Source organism: Cicer arietinum, chromosome 2 (assembly GCF_000331145.2).
Source record: "Cicer arietinum cultivar CDC Frontier isolate Library 1 chromosome 2, Cicar.CDCFrontier_v2.0, whole genome shotgun sequence".
Taxonomy (NCBI): Eukaryota; Viridiplantae; Streptophyta; class Magnoliopsida; order Fabales; family Fabaceae; genus Cicer; species Cicer arietinum.
The window spans coordinates 39,312,825-39,324,232 of NC_021161.2; the positions used below are offsets into that span (position 1 = coordinate 39,312,825).

An 11,408-nucleotide genomic window follows, 5' to 3' on the forward strand; every position below is an offset into this window, starting at 1 on the left:
GGAAGGTACATCAATTTTATTGTATCTTTCTGTTCAAAATTTTCTTTTTTTACCTTCTTAGTCATGGAATTTTGTTAAATGTTTCAGGTTTTTTCGCTACATGCTTTTACTTCTTGTAGTGCACCAAATGGCATTAGGTCTTTTCCGGATGATGGCTGCTATTGCGCGAGATATGGTTCTTGCCAATACATTTGGCTCAGCTGCACTGCTGGTTATATTCTTGCTTGGAGGATTTATTATACCTAAAGGTAGGCACAGACCCACATATCGTTAGGGAAATGTTATTCACATTGCTGTTAATTATTTGGTTTTTATTCCTTCAGGAATGATTAAGCCGTGGTGGATTTGGGGCTACTGGTTGTCACCCCTTACCTATGGAATACGTTCAATTACAGTTAATGAATTTACTGCTTCCAGATGGATGAAGGTATTTGGCTATGTAACTTTTTATTTTTTTTACTTTAAAGAAAAAACTTATTTTTGTCTGCCAATGAGTTGTAAGTGTTAATATACTGTCAAGGAACAACTCTACAGTCTACAGAGCAAATTTTGTGAGTTATTTCCAATACCTTTTCATATGATTGCCTTTTGGGCGTTGAACTTGGCCAAAAACCTTAGGCCTACTATAGCTTGTGCTAAAACTTGATTTAAGTATTATAAAGAATATTTAGTTTGACATGGATTAAAATTTTGACAACCTGATTATAGAGACTTCATTACCATGTCACAATCAATTAATTGAAATCTTATAATAAAGGAACGAATTATCATTAGTAATCTTTATTTTGAATGGCTTTATAGAATATTTATGAATTATAATATTATTGTCTGCAGAAATCAGCAGTAGGGGACAACACAATTGGTTACAACATCCTCCGTTCACACAGCCTACCAGTTGATGATTACTGGTATTGGGCTGGTGTTGGAATTTTATTAGTCTATGCAATTTTTTTCAATGCCATGGTCACTGTGGCCTTGGCCTATTTGGATCGTAAGTTATGAATAATATTTTCCTCAGTTTTTTCCATTTTAGAACATGCACTTTCTCCTAAGATATAATTATCATTTTCTATGGGCAGTGAATTTCTAGTCATACATTTTTGTATTATGTTATGTATCCTTATAATAATATTCTCCTTTTTTTCTTATTTTTAATATAGCACTTCGAAAGGCACGATCAATTATTGATGATGGCTCAGAAAAGAGTTCTACCGGAGATGGTAATGAGCTAACCATAATTAGCATAAATAAATGTCAATTATCTACTTCACTTTGTTGGACCATACATATTTAAAGATGGATAATGTGTTGACCAAAAATGTCACCCTATACATGAATTGGCTTTGCAGTTAGTAATCAGGCCAGTGAATTGAGTACCAAATCCAGGTCTGCAAGAGAAAACAGCAATGCGAAGGGAATGATTCTTCCATTTGAACCGTTGACAATGACATTCCATAATGTCAATTATTATGTTGATATGCCGAAGGTGGGGGGATTTATAATTTCTAATTCTATAAAATACTGTCTATATTTGAAATGACATAAGCACCAGAAAAATTAGGAGATATCTTTTCCATTAACTTATTCTAAAGGATTTTTGTACAGGCAATAAAGAAACAAGGCATAGTCGAATCAAAGTTGCAACTCTTATCAGATGTTAGCGGAGTTTTCTCACCTGGTGTCCTTACAGCATTAGTGGGGTCTAGTGGGGCTGGGAAGACCACACTAATGGATGTACTTGCTGGCAGGAAAACCGGAGGGTATATTGAAGGGGATATCAAAATATCTGGTTACCCAAAAGAGCAACGGACATTTGCGAGAATATCAGGATATGTTGAACAAAATGATATACATTCTCCTCAAGTAACAATTGAGGAATCACTGTGGTTTTCTGCATCTCTTCGCCTTCCAAAGGAAATCAGTGTGGATAAAAGACGTGTAATTTGCTTTGCAACACATTGTATATTTGATTGTATTGACTATTGAATTTTACAAACTTTAACTTGCTGAAATATTTTACAGGAATTTGTTGAACAAGTAATGAAACTAGTTGAGCTTGATTCTTTGAGACACGCTTTGGTTGGTATGCCGGGTAGTTCTGGCTTATCAACAGAGCAAAGAAAGAGATTAACAATTGCTGTGGAGCTTGTAGCAAACCCTTCCATTATTTTTATGGACGAGCCTACATCTGGACTTGATGCACGTGCAGCAGCTATCGTTATGAGAACTGTTCGCAACACTGTTGATACTGGAAGAACTGTGGTTTGCACCATACATCAACCAAGTATTGATATTTTTGAAGCATTTGATGACGTTAGTGCAATTATGTCTTCTGTCAGTTGATTGTTTTGATAGCTAATGGTGCACTTGCTTTTATCAATGAATCTAAACATCCATTTTTGCTACCCAGTTACTTCTTATGAAACGTGGGGGACGAGTCATATATGGGGGAAAGCTTGGTGTGCAGTCACAAATATTGATAGACTATTTTCAGGTGACGACGTTACAATGTTTTACTACTACTATTATCAGTATTATTACTGTTATTGTTGTTGTTCTTCTTCTTATTATTATTATTATTATTTTGTTGTTGTTGTTACCACCGCCATCACTACTTTTTACTCCTTGATGGCTTGATCACAATTATCAGTACACCTAGGTGGAAACTTAACCAATGAAATTTAAGATACACCATCTTTTTATGGAAAACAATGTAAATGACACCATTTAGTGTTGCACGGCTGCACACTGTGATAAGTTACTCTTTAATGTCTCTTCTAAATGTCTATCTTGTGCATAAAACTTGTCGTTTGTAGTCTACAACTGCTTGAAAACATTCTATTTTTTCTTCTTAACTAGTTTTATTATTCTCCGACAGTTTTCTAGTCTATTGAAATATTAGGTTTTAAATGTTTTTTCAGAAGTTAGATGTTTATATGCCTAGCTCAAATTTTAAATTGGTCCCCAGTTTGAAGATTCTTCTTGGTACTTCTTACTTTGACTAAAAGGAGCAATGAGAAGAGTAGTTCAGACTATACAGAGTACTTATAGATTCGATGAATTTGGGAGCTGTGAGGAAAAGAAGAGAATTTGTACAAAAGAACATGCAGTGAGAAAGGGAAGAGACGGAGAGAATCTGGACAGTGGAGAAAACTTAGAATTGCATGATTCTTATTAAGGAAAATTTTTATAGTCTAGGTTTAACGTCTCACTTTCTTATCTGTCTTTTCTTACTACCTAAGCTATCCAAGAAACAAGTATGATCCAGTCAACCAGAAATGCCTCTGCTTCATTGTTTTTCTATTATTTGTGGATGTCTGTTTCTGCAATAAATGCCAGAATGCAAGTGCACTTTCCTGTGTTAATTTTTTGGTCTGTGGTTGTTTTTCTATCTGCTCTGCAGAGTATCAATGGAATCTCCCCTATTCCAAGTGGCTACAATCCAGCTACCTGGGTGCTTGAGGTCTCTACTCCTGCTGTTGAAGAGAGAATTAGTTCAGATTTTGCAGAAATTTACAAGAATTCAGGGCAATTCAGGTGTTTGTTTCTAATATGATGTTTGTTTCTTATTTGAGTTAATGTTGGAGAGAGATGATATGAATGAAAGGCTCGTGTTCTAGAAATGGAAACAAAATAAATATCCAAGATGATACAACCCTTAAGCTACAGGTGTTAGAATAGAAATATTGTTTTTCAGATAAATTATTAAGCTGCTCAGTCAATATTTTTCTCAGGGGGGTCGAAGCTTCTATTTTGGAATTTGAACATCCTCCTGCAGGATCAAAACCACTGATGTTTGACACCCTGTATTCACGAAACACATTATCCCAATTTGGTTTGTGCTTATGGAAACAAAATCTTGTGTATTGGAGAAGTCCACCATACAATGCCATGAGGATATACTTCACTGCGATCGCTGCTTTGATATTTGGCACTGTATTTTGGGATGTTGGTTCAAAAAGGTAATAGTTCTGTGTTCTTATTTATTTTCACGAATGTAACTCTAAACCAAATATGAGACTAAAATTGGAATAATAATTTATATGGATTTGCCTTATGTAGACAAAGGGCTCTTTTTGTCTTTATTCAACAATTATTTTCTTGGATTTTTTTCCAATTTAAATCATGTAGGCAGGGAACCCTTATTTATTAAAATTGGATTGTTCTAAGACGTTGTACATTGTCTCTGTTGTCATTAATTTCTAACACTGGTACAATTAACACAGTATTATTAATATTCTGTAGGGCAACAACTCAAGAGCTGCTTGTGGTTATGGGAGCACTGTATTCTGCATGCTTGTTTCTTGGTGTAAACAACTCTTCTTCTGTACAGCCAATTGTTTCAATCGAAAGGACAGTATTTTATAGAGAGAAAGCAGAAGGAATGTACTCTCCGTTGGCATATGCGGCAGCCCAGGTACGTCTCACTGCGCTGGAAGTTATATCCATGGGCTTATTTTTTCATGCTAATTAATTACTTTCAATGATTGTTTAATCTGACTTACAGGGGCTTGTAGAGATACCATACATTGCTCTTCAGACAATAGTATTTGGCCTAATAACATATTTTATGGTCAATTTTGAGAAGACAGCCGGTAACGAATTAGCTTTCCATATTTACATTATATATATATATATATATGTTGCTTTAAGTATGTAACGGTTCCTCTTAAAGCTCTCCAAATACCAAAAAAATAAAATTTTAGTTTGCTGAATTTTGTAATCGAATTACTCATACATGGTTCTTTTGCTTAATCGAATTCCGTATGTTTTGAATTGTATTGTTTTTATTTATTGCAGGGAAGTTTTTTCTCTATCTTGTGTTCATGTTCCTAACGTTTACCTACTTCACCTTTTACGGAATGATGGCCGTTGGTCTTACTTCTTCACAACATCTAGCTGCTGTTATTTCTTCCGCATTTTACTCCCTCTGGAATCTTCTTTCTGGTTTTCTTATCCCACAAGCAGTAAGTAATGCTATATTAGTTTCATTCTTTTTAAATCTTTTAAGTTGTTCTGACTTCTAAGATTATCTTACATTAGAAAACTGTTTTTCCAAACTCCAAGAAGCTTCTCATTAATATAACATGGTGTAGTTAGGTTTTGAAAACTCAGCACAATGTGGTAGTTTATTTATAGTATATACTATTATAGTAAAGATCGTATAATTGAAATATATAGCATTAAAACAATAAGGATAATTTCCCCTAAAAAAAGTTAGGAAGCAGTCTTAATTGTTTTTTTGTATGTTCATTGCTTTAAAAAAATAGAGAAATAAACTTGTGCAGCTAAAATGCAATTATGTTTCCTGGTTTGTTAGACTATGCAAAACGACTTCTAATACTAATAAATGACAATGATTATCGATATCTCAGAATATTCCGGGATGGTGGATTTGGTTCTATTATATCTGTCCTGTTCAATGGACATTGCGTGGTATTATCACATCTCAGCTTGGTGATGTACAATCAATAATTGTGGGACCAGGATTCGAGGGCACTGTAAAACAGTATTTATCTGCAACTCTTGGATATGATCAGGAAGTCAACGGATTTTCGTCCGTCGGTCTTTCAGTGATTGTCCTTATTGGATTTATTCTCCTCTTCTTTGGTAGCTTTGCTGTATCGGTCAAAGTTTTGAATTTCCAGAGGAGATAAATGCATTACGTTCGGAATAGAAGGAAGCTACTTTTTGACATCATAGGAGTAGTAGTTGATTTATGCATTGGGTATGGTTATGGATGCTACAAAATTCATGACGTGAGACCCAGCTGCTTTTTTGTTTTTGTTTTTTTTGTTTTCATTTTAATTAAAGCCAAATAAATATGCAATTTTGGGGGCTTTTTTTTCCTTGTTTTTTATGCTCTTTTTGTTTTTATGCTCGACAGTTGTGGTATTTCAATGGGTCATATTGTTTCACTCGTTTTGTTTTCACTCTTGCTTTTGAAGTTTTTCTAGCCTGTTTTAAATTAACATTAACAGATGATCAATCATAAAAAGGAAAATGTTTATTGTTATAAGAGAAATTTCACAATAAATGCAAGAATTCTATGTGTCAGCACATGACACTTACACATCATAACCACTCACTCTTTCTGGTAACTTATAAATCCCCTATATATAAATCATTCTAAACAAATAATAATTCACTAGTAATTTTAGATATAAAGGACAAATGTGTTCTTAAGGTTTAATTATATCAAATATACTCCTTATTATAGAGGTAAATTTAAAAATAAAAAGGTTACAAATGAAAATAAATACGGTAAATTAGCGGTTTGACTCTTGAAGCACTAATTTCCTAATATGCATTAGATTTAGAAGTTAATATGTTATATTTAGATTTGAAAGACAATATATCTTGTGAGAATTCTTTCAATATTTTTAAATAAGTGAACCAAATTTATAAAGATGTCACAAGCGATTTCTTCCATAATTCTTAGTCTTTTATATTATTTTAAATCCGACACAATAGAGAATACATATATTGTTAAACACTTGTACATGAAAGTGGATATACATGAATTATACCTATAGAGTGGAGAAGTAAATAAAGGAAAGTCACATATATTTGCGCCATAACCAAAATGTCATTGTTAAGCCTTATTATCACCAAGAAAGAATACAAGCTTTGAAATATCTAACTTGGAACTTATGTTTGATCTCACAACCTCAGTTTCAAAGGCACACAAGTTCCACCTATAGAATCCAACTTCGTATGTTGAGGGAAGAATTTCAGTCATCCGTAGGGTCAGATTGTTTTTCTGATTCTCATCACACAGAAACAAAATCATTCAAATGGCGATGGCATCAAAGGATGGTTTAGCTCCTAAATTGACCATACCATATTGGTCTGTAAAAAACAAGTAATGTTTAATTAAGCACAACTTGTTCTAAAAATTGAAGTTTTACTATTTGTGATAGCTAGATATACTTACTGATTTGTGGAGCTTTGAGAACGAAAAAACATGCAGAAATGACAATGTAACATAGACAAAGAACTACTCCTTTCATATAGTGTGATGTTCCATCCTACAGAAGATTTAACAAAATCATATCATTAGTATAAAAAAAAGGGAAAAGTGGCATGTATATATATATATGAAGGCATTGTGCAGACCTGTAAAGTGAAGGCTGTAACAATGACTGCAAAAGCAAGACATCCAGTTTCAAGAAGATTGAAGTCCAGATCCATTCTTATACCCATTATCCATGCAACAACCACACTTAATGGAACCTGAAATTTATTATTGTTAATTTTAAGCCACCATTGAAAATTATAACTAAAAATTGTTTTATTGAAAATATAAATGTGTATAACCTTAATAATATAAAAAAGAGTTAAAACAATATTACAATAATATCTCATTCTTACCACAAACATAGAAATTTGAGTTGCAGATCCCATAGCAACACCTAAGGATATGTCCTGCATTATAGTGAATCACACAGTGCCATTCATAAATTTTCAATCAACTATAATGAACTTAAGCTTAATAAAGAAAATTGAAAATTCTGCTGTAAATATGTTTATTAAAACCGTACCAACTTGTTCTTGAAAGCAAATATGATCGAACCAGCATGTTCAGCAGCGTTCCCAACAATTGGTAGCAAAATTATGCTAATGAAGCTAACAGAAATTCCCCAAGAATCTGAAGCAGCCTAATTATTATTATGCATAAAAGGGTAGATAATTAACCCATTAATCTAATTTTGTGTCAAATTGAAATGTCATGAATAAATATAACATATTCATAAATGTACCTCAATGGTTCCCACAACATATTCAGAAAGCACAGATATGACAAGTGTCATACCCACCAACCAAGTAAATGCACTCCAAAATCCTATCACTGCTTTCTCTTCATCTTCATCATCTTCTTCTTCTTTCTAAAGATCAAACCTTACACCTAATTAAAGTGGCTATATATAGTCTCTCAAATATGCTCATTATATTTTTCTTAACTTAAATTTCAATGAGTGGTATTTGACTTTGAATTCTAATTAAAACAATCATTAGTTAGACTTTATTTATTTATTCGTTAAATTCCGAATAATCATATCCCTTTTTCTCATAAATCAGAGTTCTGGAAAAAAGAAATATTCCGGATTGAAGTATGAGTGGCTATTTAGAAGAATTAGAATTAAACATATAACTATTGTTTTGAGGAAATGAAATATATAATTAATAATCACCTCTTGTGCCTCAAATAATTTTCGATGAGTTTTCAATTGGAAGAAGATATATGAAACATATGCTAGAAGCATAACAATGCTGCTTGCTCTTGACAATTGAAGAGTAGCATTGGCAATAGAATGATTTCCACCAGCCAAGGCATATTTGAACATTAATGGCAGCAAATGGCACAGCAAACCAAGCAACAAAAGCAATGAATTTATATCTGCTTGTTTCTGTTCAATTAGTAATCAAATAAAACAACAAATTGATTAGTTAACAAAACAGAATACTTGTGTCGGAAGCTATGTATATATACTCACTCTGTCATATCTTTGCTCCCTCTTAAGATTTGCTAAGCCACCACAAAGGAGTGAGCTGCCTAGAACCAAAAGAAGGTTTGAGAGAATGGAACCCAGCAAGGACAACTTCACAACATGTATTTTGTTCTGATGAAGTGCTAATATTGCTATGATCATCTCGGTTGCATTACCACAAGTTGCATTTAAAAGTCCTCCAACTGAAATATTCACATAAATATTTGTACATATATAACAAAAATTAATTATTTTTATTAAATTAATTTGACACACACTTAAAAAGTGATGCTACCTGTTGGGCCGGTAAAATATGCAATTTGCCTTGAAGTTCATGCGGTGGAGGTGAAATTTTGAGTAACAAAAATATTAAATAGAAAATGTTAGAAAACATAATAATATAGTTATGTGAGTTGAATTATAATTAATGTGCTATGAAAACTTACTCAGTGAGGAAGCTAACACGTTCAGCTAGGGGAGCAAGTCCAAGCAGACTCAATGTAAAAATCCAAGGCTACGCACGAGAAAAACAATTATATTTCTTGCAATTTTGTTTTTTTAAAGTAGAATTTTTGTATTCATATATTCCATAAATTATATCATATTTTCATTGTATTAGATTAGTTTTTAGAATATTATGATTACATTCTGCATATACAAAAGAAGTTTTAAGAAAGAAATATTGAGTTTAAATTCAAAAAAATTAAAATAACAATTAATTTACTAATATTATTCAAAAGAAAATACATATATAAAAAAAATATACAAACATATAATATAGATCAGATTTAATTACTTATTTTACTCGATAAAAAATTGATTTAACAAGGATCGGAATTAGAGTTTTCTCCAATAATTCGTGATTAAATGAAACTTATTAACTATTTTAGCATAATCATTTGATTTATTTTATATTCTCTCTATATTCTTCGTATCATAATTCTTCACATCTTAGAATTACAAAACTATATTAATTTACGATCCTTCTATATTCTTCACATTATTATATATTTATAATAATCAATAAGTTTAATTGCAATTTTAGTCCATTTATTTTTACTGATTCACGAAATTGGTCTTTTATTTCATAAGTCGACAATTTTTGTCTCTTCTCGAATTTTTCTTCTCGAATTTTTTAACTAAAAAAGTACGATGTGACATGCTTTATAATAAGGTGACATATGACATATGATACAGTGATGTAAAATGACTAATACATATGAAATCAGAATAAAACACAGTAAAAATTTAATTTTCATCTTAATAATTCTTTCATATTTGTAATTTAATCAATAATATATAAATAATTAATATTAACTTATATGTCACATTATTTAAAATATGTCAAATCGTTATTTTTCAGTTCAAAAAACTGAATAACAAACCAAGACTCTTGAGTTCTAAAATAGAAGTACGAATTTCGTGAATTAATAAAAATAAAAAACAAAACTACAATTAAAGTTAATTAATATTGATAGTAGTCTAGATAAAGCCCGGTCAAGGATTAATTAAAGCCCTTGCTAATAACCTATCTAATCTAATGGTAGACTAACTTATGCAATCTTTATTTATAGGCATGCCAAGTGACGCGCACTTATCCCACATAGGTCCATTCTAATTTTGACTGAAAAATCAACTTTGATCTTTTAGACTTTCTCCTATATTTATAGTTGAGATGGAGTGTATATACATATACTTATTTATTTTATTTAATATTTTTATATTTTTATATATTTTAAATTTTAATATATTCTTATTGTAAAAATAACATTTTGATATTATTTTATTTTATTATTATTATCTAATAATAATTTTATTAATATTAATTATAATAAATATGATATTTTAATTATATATATATATGGGTGTCGAAGGGAAATGCAACCTCACTATGGGAGGAGATGAATATTCATTTTCTAAATCCATTGAAAATCAAGGGTGGGAGAAAACCAATGGTTAGAGTTTTTCTATTGCATTGAAATGAGTCTCTTTTTTCACCCTTCACATACATTTTAGAAATACACGTCTAAAATAAATACATTTTTTTATGTTGTCCGACCAAACCAGTTAACAAATTACAAAACGGTGGACAATAGTGCAATGTATGTCTGATGATAAGTAATGATCTAGTATATGTAATCAATCATTAACATCTTTACAACTAAATAAATATAAAAAACATTAATTTAATTGGTCTCTTGGATAAATTGTTCGTGTGTTTTTTTAGTAGTACATGATTTCATTCATAACTCTTAATTTGGAAAAGTATCATTCGTTTATATTATATTGTTGATGTAGATGATGGATTATGTGAGTTGAAGTAAAACAAATTATAAATTGTAACTAAACTACTAAAGTATAGTCTTTCCACGATTTCTCAATACTAATACTTTTTTTTATCAATCAATACTGACACTGATAACTAATACAAATTTAAGTTGAATTCACGTATAATTATCACACCACATTTGCATACATATATAGAATATGTAAAATAAACACTAATTAGAAGTCATAATAATGTGAATTAATGATGCTAATTACTTACCCTTCCAATGTTATAAAAATCAGCAGCAACCGCTAAAGGGACAGCCGGAAAAAGCACAACAAGCTTAGTGCCAAAGATGACCACTTTCATATTACTCATGAAACTTCTAACTATTTGGAACCGAACATTAATATTTGTGACCAAAACCATATCTGATTTCTTTCTCACCAATGAACTTGATGACATGTTTTGTTGTAATGTCTCTTCATTGTTCTCCAAATCTTCATTCATGGTGGAAATTGGTCGTGATGTATTGAAGAAACTCATTTTGTATATTAAAGAATATCAAAACTAAGACTAAGAAAATTTTAAATTTCTCTCTTAGGGAGGTGAAGAATATATATAATAGTATAATGAGCTAATTAGTT

At 31.2% G+C, this 11,408-nt stretch overlaps 2 protein-coding genes across 2 annotated transcripts in view; one reads left to right on the forward strand and one right to left on the reverse strand.

Moving 5' to 3' along the window:
* Positions 1-5,918, forward strand: part of LOC101500288 (ABC transporter G family member 31-like) — a 13,891-nt gene extending 7,973 nt beyond the window's left edge. The window contains 15 exon segments of the mRNA XM_073365262.1: positions 1-45; positions 47-248; positions 324-427; positions 835-991; positions 1,161-1,220; positions 1,350-1,486; positions 1,606-1,938; positions 2,023-2,313; positions 2,411-2,494; positions 3,404-3,537; positions 3,735-3,962; positions 4,246-4,417; positions 4,508-4,595; positions 4,801-4,967; positions 5,376-5,918. The exon segment at positions 1-45 is cut by the window's left edge and continues 4 nt beyond it. Coding sequence (XP_073221363.1) covers positions 1-45; positions 47-248; positions 324-427; positions 835-991; positions 1,161-1,220; positions 1,350-1,486; positions 1,606-1,938; positions 2,023-2,313; positions 2,411-2,494; positions 3,404-3,537; positions 3,735-3,962; positions 4,246-4,417; positions 4,508-4,595; positions 4,801-4,967; positions 5,376-5,657 — 2,484 coding nt within the window. The 3' untranslated portion in view covers positions 5,658-5,918.
* Positions 5,919-6,546: 628 nt separating this feature from the next.
* Positions 6,547-11,408, reverse strand: LOC101500602 (vacuolar cation/proton exchanger 3-like). The gene is made up of 11 exons (XM_012712978.3): positions 11,041-11,408; positions 8,939-9,006; positions 8,788-8,816; positions 8,499-8,695; positions 8,196-8,411; positions 7,764-7,889; positions 7,545-7,661; positions 7,375-7,428; positions 7,120-7,236; positions 6,938-7,031; positions 6,547-6,852 (listed from the first exon to the last, which is right to left on the reverse strand). Exons 1-11 carry the CDS (start codon positions 11,305-11,307, stop codon positions 6,794-6,796), a joined length of 1,344 nt encoding a protein of 447 aa, XP_012568432.1. The 5' UTR covers positions 11,308-11,408; the 3' UTR covers positions 6,547-6,793.